Below are 20,399 nucleotides of genomic sequence, written 5' to 3' on the forward strand. Positions count from 1 at the left end.
ATACCTTGATCTTCGTCTTCAACTGACTTGTATGATAATGCTTTATAAAGTAAGCAGCCGTGTAATGTACTATCTGCGCTAATTCTAATCATCAATCGGGGTATCATATAGTAGAAATCAGATTCTATCCGCATAAAAAAAGGCCAAACCCAGTCCCACAGGTATCCCAAACCAACCTAAGCACCCCCACTCAGGTACCGTTGCACATCGTCATTCTGATAGAACATCTCCCGCAACTTCTCGCCTCTCCTCTTTGCGTCGAAGTGCCCCTTTCGCACCTGCTTCGCATTCAATCTCTGCACCTTGGCCGGAGGAGCAGTAGCAGCAGGTACTCTCTTCTTCCCCTTCGCACTAGGCTCAATATCAGCCCCCAGCCCCACAGTATCAACTTTCAGCCTCCCCTTGAGGGGCTCCCTGATTCCCTCACGCCCCGGAGCCCCGAGACCCAGTCTGCTATCCGGATCCCAACCATAAGCGGACAAATACCGGAGTCCGTGACGGGTGCGGTCGAGATGGGACGGTGGATGCGAGTGAGATAGACATAGCTGATGCGCCAGCGACGCTTCGTGTGGCCGAGGAAGGCCTTTCTCGTCTGTACCTGCTGTTTCCCCGTCAAGCGGGAGATTGCACACCTCGCACCGTTGGACCAGAGCTGGGACAGCGGAAGGCGACGGCGGCGCGGAAGCTGTTTCGTTGCGCGCGACGGGTTCTGGTGTTTGGCTGGGTGCTCTTTCTTTCGGTAGGACGATTGAAAGGTATTTATCGGCCGGACTTAGGCCGGAGGATGTGGATTGGGGTGTGGTGGTTGTGGTTGTTGACGTGGTGGTAGTGTTTAGCTCGTGTTCTGAGGAGCGGACGAACTGCACGCGCTTGCGACGGATTCCGGCACCGAAGATGCGCTGGTCTTCCAGCGGAAGAAAATAATCCTCATCGTCGCTGTGGGACATACTTCGTCAGGAGCTTGCTGTCATCGAAATGCTGTTGTGACTCGTGAGGGGAAGATGTTGGTAATCTAAGATGTTGCCGGTGGTGGCGGGAGATCGGCCGCTATCTAACTTCTGACGCAGCTCCGGCTACGGTTTTTAGTGTTTCAACGGGATTGCATTCCAGAACCTGTTCACTCTTACACTTCTTCATTTTGTTGGTTTTTATTTTCCATTCGCTATTCCGTACCAGGTTACACAATGCCCATCCCCATTATTGTTCAGGGGATCCGGGAAGGTATAGACTCGATTCCGTATGCCTACACAGTTCTCAAGATTGTGCCATGGGTGCTGCTCGTCGCTGCCCTCAAGTACTACTTTGGGGGAGCTCGGAATGGCTCAGAGCGGGTGATGCACTCGAAAATTATCATGATTACCGTAAGTCCACCATGGTCGCTTTCATTTCATCAAGTATCCTTACTGATACAATGCTCTAGGGAGGGACATCAGGCATTGGTGCCAGCGTCGCCCATGAGCTTGCATTACGCGGCGCGCAGATCATCCTCCTCACCCACCATTCCCCCTCAGACATCTTCCTGATCGATTACATCGAAGACCTGCGCAAGTCAACAAGAAATCAACTCATCTTCGCTGAACAAGTCGACCTCTCCTCCTTACATTCCATCCGGACCTTTGCGACCAAATGGATCGACAATTATCCCCCGCGACGACTCGACATGGTCATCTTGTGCGCGAGCACCGCCTTGCCCGCCTCCAGCCGGGGACGAATGACGATAGACGGCTTGAACGAGGAGTGGCAGGTCAATTACCTGGGCAACTTCCACCTACTGAGCATTCTGAGCCCCGCGCTGAGAGCGCAGCCCGCTCACCGAGACGTGCGGGTCATTTTCACCACATGCTCGAGCTATATTGGCGCGAAACTCGACATCAAGCAATTGGAGGCGGTGACCAGTGGCTCTATACCGGCAGGGCAAACAGTGACCAAGAAGAATGGAAAGCCACAGAAGAAGGCATCCACGGAGAAGGAAGCCGGCCTATTCGGTCTGAGCAAACTCGCTCTGATGATCTTCGCAAACTCCTTCCAGAAACACTTCAACTCATATCAACGTCCGGACAAACAGCCGAACGGTACCCGCGTTATCGTCGTTGACCCGGGCCTCAGTCGAACTCCGGGAACCCGTCGCTGGCTGACGGGTGGCTCGCTCTGGGGTCTACTTATCTACCTTCTCACCTGGCCACTGTGGTGGCTTGTCCTCAAGTCTCCTCAGCAAGGTGCGCAGAGCATCTTGTATGCGGCCATGGAGGCGCGGTATGGCCGTGGCGCTGGCGGGTGGATGGTGAAGGAATGCCGGGAGGTTGATTTCTCCCGAAAGGATGTCAAGGACGAGGAGCTCGCCAAGAAACTCTGGGAATTCAGTGAGAAGCAAATTGAAGCGAAGGAGAAGGATGGTGCACTCAAACGTGCTCAGACTAAGGCGAATGGGAAGATGACGGAGAAGGACAAGAGCGCAAAGCAGCAAAATACAAAGGGCTCATCAACGTCGGGAGCTGGTGTCGCAAAGGAGCAGAGCTCTGGGTCCAGAAGGAGCCGCAAAGCAAAACAATAGATTATACTGAATCCCTTCTGTTGGAACAACGTGTATAGACATACCTTGCAATTCTGGCTTTTGCATGTGTACAGGATGAGAAGAAAAGAAAGATTAAGGGAACACAACCAATTATTTCTGCTATATGTACCTAAATCCAAGGGATATAATATAGATGTCACCAAGAAAAGGAAATTCGTCTCTTTCAGTCTAAAATACCTCATAAGTCTAAGCCAATGCGCTCGTCCACTTTTCCAGTCTTTCTCGCCTCGCAGAGAACTTTTTAGACTCTTATTTTCATTCGCAATGATTAATTACTTCTTGAGCTGTTCCAGCAGCTCGGCAGGGGGCTGTTGACGGTAGCCCTGGGGGTTGTTCTTGGTCCAGCGCCAGAGGTCCTCGCAGGCCTGCTCGAGGGTACGCTGGGCCTTCCAGCCAAGCTCCTTGTTGGCGCGAGTAGGGTTGGAGGTGAGGTTGAGAACGTCACCAGCGCGACGGGGGGCAACCTCATAAGGAAGGTCACGGCCAACGGCAGCGGAGAAGGCGCGGATCATCTCGTAGACGGTGCTGCCCTTGCCGGTACCCAAGTTCCAGGCGCGGACGCCGGGGTTGTTGGCGCGCAGGTAGTTGAGGGCCTTGAGGTGGCCGTCGGCGAGATCGAGAATGTGGATGTAGTCACGGATAGCGGTTCCGTCGTGAGAGGCGTAGTCTGAGCTTGCATTAGCATAGTCCACTAGTCTTTTACATCTCGAAACTGTGTGAACACATACCGTCACCGAAAACGAGCAGCTTCTCACGCTTGCCGGTAGCAACCTGAGCAAGAAGAGGGAGCAGGTTGTAGGGGACGCCCTGAGGGTCCTCACCCATAATGCCACTGGGGTGAGCACCAGCGGGGTTGAAGTAGCGAAGGAGGGCAGCGTTCCACTTGTTAGCCTCATCCTCCTTGCCGGCCTTGGTGGCATTGTTGCGCTGAGCGTTGATCACGTCGGTGATGGCGGTCTCAACGGCAAACTTGGTGTTTCCGTAGGGGTTGGTGGGGCCCAGAGGGCACTCCTCGGGGATGGGGATCATGTTGGGGAAGCGGGTGGCATCACCGTAGACGGTGGCAGAGCTGGAGAAGACAATGTTGGTGACATTGTGGCGGACCATGGAGCGAAGCAGGCAGAGAGTGCCGTAGACGTTGACCATGTAGTAGTCCAATGGCTTTTCGCCGGACTCGCCAACAGCCTGAAATCGACGACTATGGGTAAGCAATTGATCGCAATACACGCTCAAAAAGAAAGAGAAGATATACCTTCAGAGCAGCAAAGTGAATGACACTGTCAATGTCGGGGTGGGCCTCGAAGACCTTGTCGAAGCCAGCCTCATCGGTGACATCCAGCTGAACGAACTCGGCTTTCTTGCCGCAGATCAACTCGATCCGCTTCAGAGCTTCTACGGAGGAGTTGTACAGGTTGTCAGTGACGACGACCTTGTAGCCAGCCTCGAGCAAAGCGAGGGTGGTGAAGGAGCCAATGTAGCCAGTGCCACTGTGGGTAGACACAAAGGTACAGAGTCAGCAACCTAGGCCCATTGATAGGTGGGGGGGATACGGTGGGCTATCTTGACTGTTACTTACCCCGTAACAAGAACTGAACCAACAGACATTATGATGACGAGAGAGATTCAATTGATTGAGATAAGAATACAACAAACTAACAAAAGATGACAGTCGCAGAAAGAAAGAATGAGATGGGATTGATTTAAAAGGAAACAGAAGAGCAGGAGGAAGACCCAGGGGAATTCCGACGGGGCGAGGGGCAGCTGGAGATTTAAGGGGAAGACCAGCTTATTATGGTGGGGGGACTGCGGACTGCGGAGGGGCACTGTCCCAAACCCAGATCAATCACTGAACCACGACGCTGACAGCTGTGGCTTAATCTTATCCAATACGCGGTAGCCGCTACCTATTGCTGCATTTCATTCATTCTTTTCTTCATCTATTATCCCCTGAGTCGCACACTGCTTGAGTCCGTCATGCCATGTTCCGCATAAGTAGTATCATCTCCGAGTGATTTTCATTCGTTTGTTGATCAACTTGATCGACAAAATCCAGCGGCACAGCCAAAACCGACTACGCGGCGCCACAATAGTAAGATCGGCTCTCTAATTAACTCTAGTGGTGTGTGCATACGTATTACAGTCAGCCAAGAGTTTGATTTCATCTGTCTGAATAGACCACCAGGACAGGATACAGATGCATGCTGCACAGTAAGCATATGTAAGAATCAAGAATTGACCGTTGGCAACCGAATTCGATCGATAGCTTGCATTCGGCCCAGTCTTTAGGAATCCTTTCGGCTCATTGTCGCTCACATTCGGGATGTCAGCTGCGAACTGGACCCTAGATATCTGTCGCCGGCCTGGCTTGCAAGCCTGCAAGAAGTAATTCCTGGGGAGCGCAACAAAGCAATTCGGCATCCGTCGCGAACAATCCGAGAGAAATCCGGTGTGACAACTAGATTAAGCATTGAGGTCTACCAACCAGGCAACTGGTGTCACTGTTCGTAGGTTGCCAGCTGTTGTCTGTTGGACAATGAACTTCGGAACTGAATTGGAAGCGGGTCCAGTTCCGCTTGAAGGTGGACCAACTTGGCAGCTTCGACCATTCTAAGCAGACGATCTAAGGGTCTAATCTCGAGAACCAGTCGAAAGGTTGATTGAGCGCAAAATTCAACCTTGCCCACTGACCACTAAGATGACCACGTTGCCGACTACATAAATTTCAGTCTGAAGGTCCCTACATTGTATGAATAAATGATACTCATGTCTGGCGAACGCATGGAGTTTAGCACAGTATTCCGCCATCATTGTTACCCTTTTACGAAATTGTATCGAGAATGAGGAGTATCTGGTGTTGATGAACTGAAAGTTGTGTAGCGCCGACGACAAGATATGGCGCCAGGAGGCGCGCAATACGCAGTACTCCGTAGAGAAATGAGCATGAATAAGAGTACATTGAGTTGTAAATCCCCTTTTTCCCAGTCGCAAAGATACATGAGCGTGGAAAGTCTCTTCAGATATGTGCGTTTTCGAAACCCACTTGGAGTAAAAGTGGTAGAATTGTAAGGGGGTCAAGAAACCCCTGTCCCTGCTCGGGTGTCATCCACTCCTGCACCCTGGATGACAAGCTCTGACACAGCATCTGCGATGTCATGAATGAAGTCCATAACATGCAATGTGCAATGTCACCATTCATTATTAGCATGAATGCCAATCAGACAGGACGCGCTGTGCGTGGAGGCTTCTCCCGCTCTGTAGCACGCAACCAATATGGCAAAGCAAATAAACCGTTCATTATATAATATTGATTTAGCCGAGAAGTTCGACATCAAGTCCAATGGCACGCATAAATAGGTTGACGTTTCCTAGTCGTTGGCTGGCCATATCGGCGGGCAGTGTCTTGCTGTATGTCACTGTTTCCATCACACGATCCCTGGACACATGTTAGCATCCGTCTGGCAGGTCATACAAATCTTATGGCAAACAATAAGACGTCGAGAGAAAACTCACTTCACTGCGATGACCAAGCGCTGCTGCTGCTCAGGGCTCGCTCCGATGCCAACAGCTGCCAAAAACTGCCAGACATACATATCGTCGCCAGCGTTAATCGAGGCGGGGAAGATATCGCCAAAGATTGGCTCGAGTGTGTCGAACAGCACGTTGAATTTCTCAACCCATTGTTGCCAGTCACGTTCTGCAGCCTGCCCGGCTTCCTTTACAATCTCCGCACGGCTGAGCAACATAGTCAATATTCCCAGTCCAATGCGTGTCTTGGCTACTAGCTGCACGTGAGTCTGCGCAATCACAAGACCCAGAAGCCCAATAATGATGTTGAATGGTGCCTCGTTCACATATCCCAAAAGACTGGGCATGACGGCCTGCGAGAACAGATCAATGGCCTCCCTAACCGCAAGCGAAGGCTGGCTCTCGCCTGGAACAGGCTGTGCGCTTCGAACCACATCCAAGGTGTCCAAGTGGACAACGATCATTGTGAGGATTGTGACTCGCTGTTCTTGGTCAATGTGACGGAAAATGCGTGGAATAGCCTTCTTGCCCTTCGGATAAGACAGGAAAGCAATGAATGGATGTGGAGTGTTCGTGTTAGGAACAATAGGCTCCATGACCTTGAGTTCTTGCCACAATTTCTGATTCAAGGAACGGATCTTCTGCCGCCATTCCAAGTGCTTCTGGATGGCTTCAGAATCATTCTCGTCAGGCAGAGGGGGCATGGTGCGCTCCATGTCTTCCATCTCCATCAAAGTACTGTACACATTTTCAATGTTCATCAGGATAGACTTCCGATCACTGAGGCTCAGGTCCGTGGGTTGCTTCTTAGCAGCCTTGGCTCCGTCTGAGGTCTCGGGGCGCTTGATGTTGAGCATTGGCTTCGGCGCTTTGGCATTGCTGAAAGAGATCTTGCCCAAACTGCCCTCAATAATCAACTGCTTGTTCTTCGGTTTCGCTTTCGCCGCTTCAACTGCACGCTGGACCTGCTGCTGCATCCTTTGCATATGGTTGTCGGCACTCTGGAGATTTCTTCGTCCATGGCCACCAAGACGGTTACCAGTCTGAAGCAAGTAGGTCTGCGCAAAGTGGCCAAGAGGCTGATGCGGATGCTGCCGAGGCGCACCACGGATCTGGCTGTAAACCTGGTAGTAAAAGTCCTCTGCTAAGACCGCCTCCAAGTCCGCATCCGCAACATTACCTGCGGCCGCCACAAGCTGTTGCAATTGGATTCGCGTGATGAAGTTCTTGTCTTGAGGGGTCATCAACCCATTGCCCTTTGACAGGAGGAATATCTTGTGATTGCGCTTTGCCCGCTTCGCATCCTCCATTAAATATGCCATGCGTTGTTCTTCCGTCAACTGCATTAGCTGCTGAGGGTTGGTGATCAAAGGAAGGCCGGTATTTGCTCCCTTCATAGCCTGCGGTGGCGGAGGCTGTTGTGGAGGCTGTTGCGGAGGCTGCTGCACTCGTGGGGGAATCGCCTGGCGCTGCGGAGGTCCCATATGCTGGGGCAGGATATTGGCATTTTGCAGGAGATGCAATGGCACATTTGGCGCAGTTGGTGGTAGAGAATATGGCTCTGGGACCATGGAGGGATGGTGCAGAAGATGTGCTGGCGGCGCATCTTTGGGAAACTGGGCCTGGAGAAACTCAGGCGGCAGTTGTGAAAATGCTTCAGGAACGTTTGGGAGCTGCTGGGTCCGTTGAAGATGCGAAAGATCGGGCATCGCCATCGGCATAGAGACCGGAGGCTGGACCGGAGCAATACCGTGACTACGTAACTGAGCTTCGACCTCCTCCAAGCTTAACATTTTCTTGGCTTGCGATACAGGCTCGGGAACATGTTGGTGAACATGTTGGTGCACATGCTCGTGAACAGGCTCATAAACAGGTTCATGAACAGGCTCTGGCTTCTTTTGCAAGCCCCAGACGCTGGACTTGGCTTGTAGGTCAGGGATATATCCTGGGTCCTGGTATTTCTCATAGCCAGTACGTTTGGGTTTATCTGCCGAGACGCTGGTTGCTGGAGGCTGGGTAGCAACCTCTTTTGCCGAGCCCCCACTAGGAGCAGCCGGGTGTTGTAGATTGAAACGAACTTGCTCCTCACCGATAGCATCCGCAACCTGTGCTGTCTGCCCAAAAAAGTCGAAGTCCTTGCCGACTGAGCCTGTGCCAGCGCCGCCAAACGTGTCATCATTAAAGGCATCTTGATCATCGTCCAGCTGATCCCCTAGACCATCGTAAGTGTCCTCAAAATCGATGCTGTAAACACCGATACGCAACTTCTGGTTAGCAATGTGTCTTCAATCATATGGCTGCGACTCAAAGTCCATAGGAGACGAAAGCGACTCACGCATCATCATCGTCTCCTAAGCGTCCTGCCCCAACACGGGCGACTTCGGCAAAGGGATCGGGAGCTTCGAAAAACCCCCTTTTTTCCCCCGCGGGAGCTCGGTCCCTCGGTAGGGTAGTATCAAAGCCGAAGAACGACATCTTCGGCTGGAGGTTGGACGGGGACAAGGTAGATTGAGGGGATGGCAATATCTACCACGGCATTCTCGTAGTGGGATGAAGTTAGTTCGGTGCCCGTCTGATATCACCCGCTAGTCCAACTGGGTTAGTGTGCGAAATTATTGCCTGAGGCAGATAATCGTCACGCCACACCGCCACAGGACACGTTTCATACAATGCGGAGATTCCTCGATGCAACAAAAAGGGCGATTGAGGCATAAGAGTCAAGAAAATAGCGTGTATAAGTGCAACATATTAGACCTTTTTGAATACAAACATTGTCTATTTTGAAACTGAAATGCGACAGCTCTAGAATGGCACAACTTGATTGACTTCAGCGCCAATATGATCTCCAAACCAGAATGGATCGTCGCATACTAACTTCTGCCAGCCCCATACAGAGAAGATAAGAAGACATGTCTAGATCCCTCATACATCCTGATAGAGCTGATCCTAATCGTGTAATTCTGCCATGAATCGATTCCATCTCGTCCTGTTGTTGGCACAACTGGTCCTCAAGGAAATGCGCCGGGCCTAATTGCCAGACAAGGCAAAGGGTGGCTGAAAGCAATTTCATAATTACGTTGCGTGGCCTGGCGTTCGTGGATACCTTCTAGATAGCTTCCACTGGCGTCGCTTCAGACGGAACGTTTTCTATAGCTCATTCCACATTGATTTCAATCTTAATCAATCACGATAAATTCTAACTTGAAGACTGGCTTGGCCCAGTCTATCAAGGCCAAGTCAACGTGGATGTCATTGTTCCACATCCCCTTTTGATCGTTTAATCCTCGTTGGCGTCGCACCAAATCCGTCTGTTCTGAGGACGCAAAGACCTGTTCAGCAACTTCTCTAGGCCTGATCGAAATTTCTTTAGTATCTTCTGGCCGTGCCTTTCCTATTCTTTTCTTGTCACTCGTTTCGATCTCGTTGATCAAAGTCACCTTCGCCCATCTCCTATACGAGCTTCCGCCGCAGGCAACATTATCCTTCGGATCGTCAACCGTCTTCTCAGCCAGGGGTCTCCTGCCCGATAGCAGAGTGAGAAATTCATCATGTCTTCAGGACCGAAATATATGCGATACTTGCTCTTTGCTGTGGTGGTTCGTCGGTCCTTGAATTTCTGCCCCCATACCCTCCCGCAGTGCCACTGACACAGTACCAGGGGTTGGCAGTATTCTTCTTAATCTCTCGCAGTTCAATTCCAATCCCCGAAAATATCGGATCGAAATTGAATCCCGCAAATTACAAAGATACCGTCTCACAATCTGACAAAGCGCACAATGACGCGCCACCACCAATACCGCCAGTGAAGGAGACTCCGGGAAGCGCGAATACTGCGCCAGTTGGCCGAGTAAATGCGACATTTGTCACGCTGGCTCGCAATTCCGATGTCTGGGATATTGCGAAATCGATCCGACAGGTCGAGGATCGCTTCAACCGTAACTACCATTATGATTGGGTCTTTCTCAACGACAAGCCATTTGACGACACTTTTAAGAAGGTCACCACATCCCTGGTGTCTGGAACAACATTCTATGGTGAAATTCCAAAGGAGCACTGGTCGTACCCCGATTGGATCGATCAAGAGAAGGCCAAGAAGGTTCGAGAGGAAATGAAACAGAAGAACATCATCTATGGTGACTCCGAGAGCTACCGCCACATGTGCCGCTACGAGTCCGGTTTCTTCTTCCGCCATCCACTGATGCTGAACTACGAGTACTACTGGCGCGTGGAACCCAGCATTGAGCTTTACTGCGATATTAGCTTCGACCCGTTCCGGCTTATGAAGGAACAGAACAAGAAATACAGTTTCGTTCTTAGTTTGTATGAATATTACGACACCATCCCCAGTCTATGGGATAGCGTCAAGAAGTTCATTGGCAACCACCCCGAGCACATTGCTGAGGGAAATGCGATGGATTTCTTGAGTGATGATGGAGGGAAGACATACAACAAATGTCACTTTGTGAGTTGCCGTCATTACAAGCCATGCTGTTGCTGTTGCTGACTGATCATTTCACTCAGTGGTCCAACTTCGAGGTTGGAAGCTTAGAATGGCTGAGATCGAAGCAGTATATTGACTATTTCGATGCTCTTGACCACGACGGCGGCTTCTTCTACGAGCGGTGGGGAGATGCCCCAGTTCATTCCATTGCGGCCGGCATCATGCTCAAGAAGGAAGAGATACACTTTTTCAACGAGATTGCATACTACCACATTCCCTTCACACATTGCCCGACCAGTGAGCAGATGAGGCTGGACCTGAAATGCCACTGTAATCCCACCGAGAATTTCGATTGGAAGGGATATTCCTGTAAGTTCACTTGCCACCTTGAGACGTGCATTGACCTCAATGTGTTCAGGCACATCCCGGTGGTTCCAGATCAATGATATGGAGAAGCCAGAGGGCGCTGAAGAGCAGAGTTGACTAGCCGTGCTGGGTAAAGTTTGTCTGGTCTTCATTATAGTGAGCTCTTTCGTTGGGCTGCTCTTCCTTTTCCGAGTGCGCATCGTCCATACCGCCTATCATCTATTCAAATTCGTCTGTGATATGATCCCATCATCTTGACGATGAGTACCTATCTCCTGGCGGTGGTCTGTCCTTAAAGGTCATCGGCAACGCTGGCGTCAGTTCGAATTACAGATAGCTATCTTCAACTTGATCTTCATGTTCTGCGCCATTCAGCTCTGTGTACATTTGACTACTGAATCCCTGCTCGCTGCTCTGGTTTTATGGGCTACTTTTGTTTGGGTTAGTATATGTTTTATGGAGCATCGGAGGATATAAAAAGATGATCATTTGTTATGGGCTTTCTGATATCATGTCAGAGGAAGAAAATATTGGCGCATCTATCAAATTGCATCATAAATGTACATAGCTGTTCAACGACAGAAAATTGACGGCAACCAAATTAATTGTTAAAATGAAAATTCTGGAACAAATTGTACAATGTGTGAATCGGCATCCCTCTACTCGCAAAGAAAGATCACCACAGGACCGACTTCTGAGCTTCTAATCCTTCTTGGGCTTCTTAGTACCATACTTCGATCTGCTCGTCAACCGACTCGCAACGCCACCCTGTAAATCAAGCATTAGCAATGGACCAAACCACCCAACTATATTCAAAACACTGCGCGCGCCACATACCAGATCCATCGCTCCCCGGACCAAATGGTACTTAACACCAGGGCAATCCTGGGCTCGACCTCCACGGACGAGAACCACACTGTGCTGCTGAACATTGTGACCTACACACGGCAGCCACTATCAGCACAATCGCCTATCGAGTTGACAAATTGACACATGGAGTGATCTCACCTTCACCGGGAATATACGCCGTCACTACCTTCCCACTGCTCAGCCGTACTCTTGCAGTCTTCCTCTCACCCGAGTTGGGCTTCTTGGGCTTCGTAATACCGGTCTTCAGGCAGACGCCCTTCATCTGGGCCCTACCAATGAGCGCGGGGGATCGTGAGCGGCGCGCTCGCTGCGATACACGGCATCCGCGACGGACTTGGTTGTAGGTTGCCTGGCGGAAGGGGGAGGTGGAGAAATGACGGGTGATAGGGCCTGCGCCTGCGGCTCTTGTTGCTGTAACGGCTGAGGGTGTGCGGAGGATGGGTTGAAACCGGGAGACGGTTGGCCTCGAGACTGCCGGGATGGCTGTGAGAGAAGGCCGCTGGGCTAAGGTCCGCAGGGTGCGGAGGGCGAGGGAAGAGATAAATGGTGGCATTGTCGCGGCTGTGTGTGTATGGATGAAATTGAACGTCCCCTTCAACTTCTGTATCGCAGCGTTGATACGGGATACGGGATAATTTCTCGATAATATCACGTGAGACGAATGCATAAACTAGCTGCGGAGATGGTTCCTCTACGGGCCCGGAGAAGCTGGACGCGCTATGCGGTTGGAGCCTTGGCACCTCAGGCTAGTGACTATCGTAATGCTAGAGCTACCTACGATATCAACCAACTCAGCTATCACCTTGACTTTACAACCTTCGTCATACAACTTCCATCTATCTCCTTCATAGACTAACAAGCTTTCTTTATTATAAATCTCTAAATTCAAGCTGGTCATCCATTAAGCCACACCTCCAGCATCACCAACGCCAAAATGGTATGTCTTATCCTTTTAGTTGCCATGATCGTTACCGGACAATTAAGCTTGCAATTCCTCGAAGACCGTCACTAACGCTCTCACAGTCCCTTCGCATAGCACCCCCAGCAAACTATGCTACGCAAGCCTCCAACACAACCACCAGTAATCCCACCGCTCGCCCATCAAAAGGCGCCCCATCCGCCCCCGGTCTCCCCGACACCCTCCGCAACAAGATCGCCCTCCCAGCACCCGTGGGTCCCCCCTCTAGCAACCAAACCGCTACCCCTTCATCGACACACCCGCTCGAAGCCCGCCTACTCGCCTGGCGCCAGACCCAGGACGCCATGAAGATGGAGACGCTCCGCCGGGCATACGGGATCGCGGAACCTGTGCGGCGCGGTATGGAGCTCAAGATCGTGCGGGACGGCACTTTCCGGCCTGCTGTGCTGGGCGGAAACAAAGGTGGTAATGTGCACGAGGACATTCTGGTTCTTGGGGGACGGGATACAGAGGTTGGCTGGGAGGATATTTTCCAAGGTTCGTTGCATGTCCGGGTCTCCGCTGACGAAATGACGATGCTGATGTTTTTTTGATGCAGGAGACGAATTCAGGGAACCGCCTTCCTTCCATGATGAGATGGAGAAGAGACTCCGGGTGGAGTTTTGATTGGGGTATCGCGGCTTGCTCTGCCTGTTCTGCTTAATTTTCCCATGAGCCGTTACGCTTCTGATACAGTCTCAATAAAGACCTTAAGATATTAAGACTTGTTGCTCTGCGATGTTTGGAAGATTGCCCTGGAAAGCTACACTAAGACACTGTATCACTACATGAACTTCGGTATTTACTGGTAAACTTCAAAAAACGACTTTCATGGGTTCATTTATGTCCACCTGAGTTCTGTACATCATTCCGGTTCCCAACTTGGCCCTCAGGGTGACCTAATGAAAAAGACTATGTCCTTGAACGATGATCAGACTGTACATTGCTCTCTGAATAATGAGAATAAGGCAGTCTGGAATTCTGCCAGATTGATAGCAATGTCAGAGGACGATTGCCAGCAACTCCCACCATGACAGTTTGGAAAGACGCTTGAATGAAAGGGGTACTTGGGGTAGTTTGGGCAAATGCCAAGAGAAAGCCACCAGAAAGGAGAATCAGTAACCGGACAAGAGTAAACCAAAGGGCCATGGCGTTGTTGTCAGCTAAGAACGAGACTAGAGACGAATAAATGGCAAGATGGGAAAGAAGGGGGTATATAGGGACACGGAGGATGGGACACAAGAAGCAATCGAAGCCTGTACATAGGATGCGAAACAGAAAGAGAGATTGGGAAATACAATCAGAAACCGCAAAAACCAGATGTTAGAGCACAATCGCGATTATCCATGACGCCAGCCCTTGCGTATGGTCAGCCAATATGACAAATCAGATACCATGTATCAAAAGTGACGAAAATGATCGAAAAGATAGACGAGCAGATATGAACAAAGAAGCACAGATATGGAGATCACCAAATGCCGTCGGAAGGCACATAACCCTCCTTCAATGGTAGGAAGACTTAAATATATCATTGGATGATACAACGACATCCAGGACTGCGTTCACTGGCCTCCCGTTCCCGGCTATACGGAGCTTTGGCTGCCTTGGCGTCTTCTTCGTCCACAATTTCTTGAGGCTTGACTGTCATATGTACCACGTTAGGAGCATCTCTGTTGAACTTGCAGTCTGAGAAGCAGTACATCAGCCGAAAGTCTAGAGCAGCGTTTACGTAGTTTGTCGCCTACCTGATAAAGGGGACTTGTCATCCAGCAACTTGCCAAACGAAATCAATCGGATAGAACTTGGAGAGGTTGGTTGCGACTCCCAATCTGTCAGACACGTAAATTCATCAGCACACGGTCCGGCCTTCTTATTCTGCGTCGCGCAGTGGACGCCGACAGCTCCGCTCCCTACCTTGTCTCCAATCCTTCCAGATCAGTTCCTTCAGTGTGTATACACTCATAGCAAACGGATCGTTACTCTCGACGTTGATACCCCGCTTTTGTAAATATTTCCCATCGATCTCGAAAGGATGACGTGATCCTGTTGTTAAAAGGAGTGTGATGGTCAACGACGGGCCGGAATCCTCCACTTCCTTCGCGGCGGCGTCTGATGCGCCAGGTAATGGCTCAGGGACTGGCGTATCAGCCGTAGCTAGTCCTGTGGTATCTGGGGGCTTGTCATTCGTTGGAGAAGGGTAGCTAATGCTCTGCTGGGCGGAAATAATCGGCGTACTGCTATCGTGGACACCAGCGGCTTGGGTGCTGTCCGCATTATCATTTTTCTGGGTGTTCTCGGTCTGAGGAGCAGGAACAGAAGCGTTGTGGACAGGTTCCGAAGAAGAAACTGCGGAGGTGTGCGATTGTTGCTGTGGTTCTTGAGGGGATTCGAGCGTTGCAGATGGAGCTTCGTCCTTGATCCCTGGTGATGCAATGTCCGATTGCGGAGGGTGAGTGTCGTTAGAAGACATCTCGAGTGAGTTTCAAATCGCCGTTCACAATCGAATCGCGGGAATTAGAGCAGAAGTGAAAGAAGAGGCAACGTCAAAGAAAGAAATGAAAAACGATGGGATGTGTCTTCCGCAGACTTAGGACGGGGTCCTTGAAGGGGGGGACGGCTGGCGAGAAAGTCGCTTTAAATGAGGCGTGGGAGGGAGGCAACCGACGAATACATTCGAGAACTCGCAACCGAAAAATACAGAGAAGAAGCAGAGATATCAATAGATAAATAAGAAAAATAGATTTATGGTGGTGCGACACACTTGCGTGAAGGAGGAGAGGTAAAGGAGGAATCACAGAGGTGGAGTCGTAGGAGTTGGAGGACTACTTGGTAGTAGTCTCAGTAACAGGACAGGCGAGTCAGGCAAGGATGAGGGGAAAAGCAAACTAGAACACGCAAAAATGGTCAGAGGAATAGATAGCACCAGGACAAATGGGTGATGGGTAGCCAAATCTCTAGTTCAACTCGGAGTTGGTGCTTTGACTCTTGGTTTGATTGTTGGTCTGGCCCACGGTCGCAACCGCAATTTGCCTCCTCTGAAACTCCTTAAAACGGAGGGGGACAGATGTTCCCCAGTGTAGATAACGACTGTCAAATCTCAAACAGATTATCAATGAATCACAATGCAGAATGCGACAGAGAGTTTGAAATCAACCTTCAAATTTCTGATCAACGATCCTATTTTTATTCTTCCGTTTGTCGTTACAAACAACCGACTACTTCGTATTTTGCGCGCAGGTAGAAACCCGTCATCACCGCTGATCATGGTCGCATGCGGAGAAGCAATGTGATCTGCTCCCGGAACTCGAGCTCATGCTAGTAAGGTAGCGAGCAGATATATGTAGAGTAACATAGAAATGTTTGCACTTGCCTAGGCTTACCTCGCAATCCTCGCATTGCATACGATCCCCTTAACTTCGTCGGGGTAAAAGCGTCATTCGGATAGGGGACCCACGGGTATCTCCACAATTGATCTTTGATGGAGACGACCTAGTAAGAGAGCATCAAGGTAGCATCTCCCATCTGCGTACACCTTTTGACCGAGGCTCTCAGGACTCTACGAAGCCCTTTGTCTAGGAATTACTCCGTACGCCTCCATCGTTTGTTTCTGGATGCCAATCGCGATCTAGCGTAGTCGTGCATGAATATGCGTAAAGTACCGTCGCCCTAACCCACCATGCCCATGATGTCTCCTGCGCCTACTACAGCACTACGTTAGCAGTTATAACGAGGGAGCTTATGGAACTCAGGAATACCTAAGGAACTATAATTGTACGGTTATATGCAACACATATATTAATCGTGAACTCGCTCCCCTTGCAATATGGATGCATCTGAGGATAGATGGCAAGAACTTCTTGGGATGGTTGAATACAATCTGACCAGTGATTTGTGATTCTCCAGCTTCCAGCTTCCAGCATCTCCATCGAGATCAAGCCATTGACCCATAACTTGTTGTATGAGCAATACAGAAGGACGGATCTTAATGAGATATCAGCTGTCCCTTCGTCCACTGTCCATGTGTCAACACGACTCGACGAATGCTTTCCTTGATCTGTCTTGTATAATTTGATACACTGTCGCTAGAGTCGTTCCTCAACTCGCGAAATCTGTGGTTCATCCTCTGGGCTGTTCGAAATTTCAAGTACATGTGCCTCCAGGATGGCCATCTTGATGTTGAAGGTATGTGTCACAGTGTCTGATGGTTCCCTGAGTGGTTTACTCGCACATGCCATTATATCGATGGTAAGAAACAAATTCTGGCTTCTCTCTCTCTCTCTCTCCCTCTCCCTCCCCCCCCTCTTTCGGAGGTTAGTCTCAATAGCAGGGATGCTGAACGCACTAAGGAGTTACCAAGAGGTGTGATTCATTGAACCAGGAGACTGTACAGACTTTCAAAGCCTGATATCTTGTATGCAAGCAGCAGTGTACGTTACTCGTTTGGCCTCTGGAAATGCAGAACGCGGTTGGCGATTTCAATAAAACCTTGACGCTAATGTCATATGGATTGTCGAAGACTTGAGGAATAGATCTCACCTGTCATTGTGCGACGAGTTGTCAGATTCGGTGTCTATATATCGAGGATTCGCCATTTCCAAGGATGTTTAGAATGCCATCCGCCTGTCCGAGAGTGCCTGGAGCTATATCAGTTACATCTTCTATAGTCGTAGTTCCTACTATAGAATGATCTTTGCATCTATCTTCATAAATGAGAAAGATATTTTCCTGGTGGCAGTTCTCTCGCGGCTCCTCTTGGCCAAATATCTTGTTGTGGTCGGTTGGCGTTTTCGGGATTACCTTAACTGCGACACGATCATGGAGACATCAAGATGACTACCAAGCCAGGAATTACTGCGGAGAGACAATCGTGACAGGCAAGGTAATAATATCTCATCATTGCAGGTGATCAAGCCTCTTCAGCCAAGATTACAACAACTTGAAGAAACGACATTTGGACATCTGTTACGGAGTCTGGGACTTCAAGCAGAACAGATTCTGGCCGCAGATGCCTGAGGCTCAAGCAAAAATTGCTCTTCTGACCTCCTGAGACGCAGCTAACCACCGAAAGGCTGCGAAGGAACTCTCACAAATTCAGAGAAGCTCCTAGACGTCGTGGTTCCTCAAAGCCAGTAAAGTTCTATGATTTAAATCTCATTATCAAGATGCGCCCTCTAATTACAAGAATAAGGGAGATAGGAGGTCCGAAAATACACAGACATAAAGATAAGAGCTCTTGGAATCTAATTGTCTGGATACCATGTGGTCCGAGCGGCTAGCGTTAAACACCCCACAATTCGGCAGGCTTGCCGGCGTTGCCGCACCTGGGGAGAGCTAGATAATCCTTATCACTACAGCATCTTCTTTACTCATGATTTCTCGTACAATTTCCATATAAGCATGTATTATAATATAGTCTCACTTCCTTTATAAAATATGCTAGTTACACTCTACTCAATATAAAGGAGAATGGGTTGTTCACATCCGTTCATTCACTCTGCACCTAATAGTGATATCACTCATCTAGGTACAAAAGCGAGTTTTACTTGTTTATGCCGGCAGTGGCTCATGATTTGCGATTATCATATCAAACGATGCGATGTCACCTGCACACTAATAATCTTCTCTTTTCTCCTTTCATTTTCTCAGTCATGACATGACAATCCCTTTCTTTCTGCGCACTCCTCGGTACTACAAAGCAATATTCCCACGGCTCTGCCAATCGATCGTTCCAAATAAGCTCTCCGGGATAGCCTTCCCATGGTACCAAGCTCGTGGTGACACAGTACAGGGTAAGTTCAACAATTCTCGACTGATATTAGAAGTAATATTTTGGATTTTAGTGCGAATCGGAGATTGATCGAAAGCAACACTGACTTTGGTTATGGGTTCAAGAGATTTAAAATCATCAGTTTAACACTTTGAGGATTCCCCTCTTGAAGATCCTTCAAGAGCTCACCTTACGAACAAGCTCCCTTTTTTTCTTTTACTCCTTCAACGGCGAGATGGAGTCAGCAATTGATATGTACTGGTTTTACAATGACACCCCTTCTGTCGTGACTCAGATACTTCGCGACTTGGACAAGAAGAGGAAACTGGCTATTGTATTGGAACTGACCGAACCTGCCTTTTTCCTGCCCGAGACCTCGGGCAACAGGCCTGTTGTGCTTCGGGGCCGCTGCACGTTGATTGTAAAACGGCCGCTGAAAATCAAACAGGTCGTGGTGGCCCTGGATGGCTTTTCGTATATCAGATGGCCCAATCGTAAGAACTGGCATTAGCTACTTCTTTATAACTACTCACTGATGGCTGTGCTGACTAACATCAACTCTTGGGGCAGGGATTCGCGAAATGGGAAGCATTGTCAATTGTCCTTTGACACTATTTAATTCGAAGAAGGACTCCAAGACTCAGTTCCAGTATCAGGCGAAAGAGCCCGAGAAACCCATCACAGAAGTTGAAGCGCCGCAGAAGAAATTCAAGACGCTGCGCAAAATGATTGACCAGCTCCATCTACGTTCTCCAAGAACCGACCTGGATGTCAACTCAAAATGCTTTCACCCTGGAAAGTACTCTTATGAATTCGAAATGATACTACATTCCGACCTGCCCGAATCTACATTTGTTGAGGGAACGATAGTTCGCTACCATCTCAAAGCCAGCGTCCAGTGTCATTCCATGCTCCGGGGAATGTACAAATCGACTGAGGTCGACGCTGTTCGCTGCCCAGCCGATGCTTACGTCGAAGACTCCGTGGGCGGCAATTGGTCGCTACATGTTGACGGCGTTCTACATGTGGACGTCACACTTCCCAGGAAAGGAATCGCTTTAGAGGATTGCCTTCCCGTTTTATTGAAATACAAAGGATACAATGACACCAAGTTTCGCAAACTTCACGTCTTTCTGGTTGAGGACGTCAGATACTATATGCGGGATGGGACGCGGGCCGGTAAGGCTCCTTATAAAAGGCGTCTCTTACATGAGACGCGGAATAACGACCTCAAACCGGAAGTGCACTGGCAACCAGGGGGCAAACTTTCTGAAGAGGAGCTCGATATATTTGAAGCAAAGTCGACATCATTCCCTATGTCTTGTAACAACTGTGACTCTCCAGACGGCGATTCTCTTCCTCCGAGCCAAACGATTGACATCGACCTCAAGCTGAATATGCCCAAGTGCAAATCGCACAGAGACGCTCCAGACTGCAGGATTATGCACTATGACACCAAACTTCGGAGCGTCGAAGTAACACACTTCTTGGAGGTAAGACTAACCTGATCAATACAATATTTTCCACATTCTGCTTCACGTTCATGACTGCACTGCTTTCTATGCTTTGGTCACAAACTGTTCCTTTTGTATCAACAAGTCTGGTACGAGCTGTCTTTAATCTGATTATCTGGATACAGTTTCAGGTGTATGTTTTTGTTAATGGCAGCCCCGCTACAAAACCTTTTGAGACACTGGTCCCCTTGACACTTCGCTCTTGCTACGCCAATGCAGGCAATACGATCTTGCCAGGTTATTTTGAGGAGCGTCTGCCGGTTTACTCATCTCTTGCCTCGGATGCCCCAGTGTCGACTCCTGATCACGATCATGATTGTTGATATTTACAGACTTGGATTTTCCCCACTCGTCGCGCTGGGACTTGTCTCCGTTCCAATTCGCAT

General features: G+C 49.6%; 9 protein-coding genes across 9 annotated transcripts; 4 read left to right on the top strand and 5 right to left on the bottom strand.

The window, feature by feature from the left end:
• Positions 1–176: 176 nt before the first annotated feature.
• Positions 177–947, bottom strand: Aud_005805 (putative G-patch domain protein; the record flags this gene model as incomplete). Its single annotated transcript, XM_043290723.1, has 1 exon — positions 177–947. The coding sequence occupies one exon, from the start codon at positions 945–947 to the stop codon at positions 177–179; it is 771 nt and encodes a 256-aa protein (XP_043146658.1).
• A 237-nt stretch (positions 948–1,184) lies between these two features.
• On the top strand, positions 1,185–2,551 carry Aud_005806 (putative oxidoreductase; the record flags this gene model as incomplete). The annotated part of the gene is made up of 2 exons (XM_043290724.1): positions 1,185–1,361; positions 1,421–2,551. The coding sequence occupies 2 exons, from the start codon at positions 1,185–1,187 to the stop codon at positions 2,549–2,551; spliced, it is 1,308 nt and encodes a 435-aa protein (XP_043146659.1).
• Positions 2,552–2,844: 293 nt separating this feature from the next.
• Positions 2,845–4,177, bottom strand: Aud_005807 (NAD-dependent epimerase/dehydratase family protein; the record flags this gene model as incomplete). Its single annotated transcript, XM_043290725.1, has 4 exons — positions 2,845–3,239; positions 3,301–3,757; positions 3,825–4,059; positions 4,149–4,177. The coding sequence occupies 4 exons, from the start codon at positions 4,175–4,177 to the stop codon at positions 2,845–2,847; spliced, it is 1,116 nt and encodes a 371-aa protein (XP_043146660.1).
• Positions 4,178–5,881: 1,704 nt separating this feature from the next.
• Aud_005808 (deadenylation-dependent mRNA-decapping factor PAT1) lies at positions 5,882–8,572 on the bottom strand (the record flags this gene model as incomplete). The annotated part of the gene is made up of 3 exons (XM_043290726.1): positions 5,882–6,005; positions 6,083–8,341; positions 8,433–8,572. The coding sequence occupies 3 exons, from the start codon at positions 8,570–8,572 to the stop codon at positions 5,882–5,884; spliced, it is 2,523 nt and encodes an 840-aa protein (XP_043146661.1).
• A 1,073-nt stretch (positions 8,573–9,645) lies between these two features.
• On the top strand, positions 9,646–11,021 carry Aud_005809 (glycosyltransferase family 15 protein; the record flags this gene model as incomplete). Its single annotated transcript, XM_043290727.1, has 4 exons — positions 9,646–9,693; positions 9,756–10,559; positions 10,619–10,907; positions 10,957–11,021. 4 exons carry the CDS (start codon positions 9,646–9,648, stop codon positions 11,019–11,021), a joined length of 1,206 nt encoding a protein of 401 aa, XP_043146662.1.
• A 585-nt stretch (positions 11,022–11,606) lies between these two features.
• Positions 11,607–12,327, bottom strand: Aud_005810 (mitochondrial 37S ribosomal protein uS12m; the record flags this gene model as incomplete). The annotated part of the gene is made up of 3 exons (XM_043290728.1): positions 11,607–11,672; positions 11,742–11,842; positions 11,913–12,327. The coding sequence occupies 3 exons, from the start codon at positions 12,325–12,327 to the stop codon at positions 11,607–11,609; spliced, it is 582 nt and encodes a 193-aa protein (XP_043146663.1).
• Positions 12,328–12,708: 381 nt separating this feature from the next.
• On the top strand, positions 12,709–13,359 carry Aud_005811 (proteasome maturation protein; the record flags this gene model as incomplete). The annotated part of the gene is made up of 3 exons (XM_043290729.1): positions 12,709–12,711; positions 12,798–13,230; positions 13,292–13,359. The coding sequence occupies 3 exons, from the start codon at positions 12,709–12,711 to the stop codon at positions 13,357–13,359; spliced, it is 504 nt and encodes a 167-aa protein (XP_043146664.1).
• A 901-nt stretch (positions 13,360–14,260) lies between these two features.
• Aud_005812 (uncharacterized protein) lies at positions 14,261–15,202 on the bottom strand (the record flags this gene model as incomplete). Its single annotated transcript, XM_043290730.1, has 3 exons — positions 14,261–14,418; positions 14,478–14,561; positions 14,647–15,202. The coding sequence occupies 3 exons, from the start codon at positions 15,200–15,202 to the stop codon at positions 14,261–14,263; spliced, it is 798 nt and encodes a 265-aa protein (XP_043146665.1).
• A 3,532-nt stretch (positions 15,203–18,734) lies between these two features.
• On the top strand, positions 18,735–20,336 carry Aud_005813 (uncharacterized protein; the record flags this gene model as incomplete). Its single annotated transcript, XM_043290731.1, has 3 exons — positions 18,735–18,993; positions 19,070–19,992; positions 20,139–20,336. The coding sequence occupies 3 exons, from the start codon at positions 18,735–18,737 to the stop codon at positions 20,334–20,336; spliced, it is 1,380 nt and encodes a 459-aa protein (XP_043146666.1).
• Positions 20,337–20,399: the final 63 nt, after the last annotated feature.

The sequence above is a fragment of the Aspergillus udagawae genome (genome assembly GCF_001078395.1).
Source record: "Aspergillus udagawae IFM 46973 DNA, scaffold_4, whole genome shotgun sequence".
NCBI lineage: Eukaryota > Fungi > Ascomycota > Eurotiomycetes > Eurotiales > Aspergillaceae > Aspergillus > Aspergillus udagawae.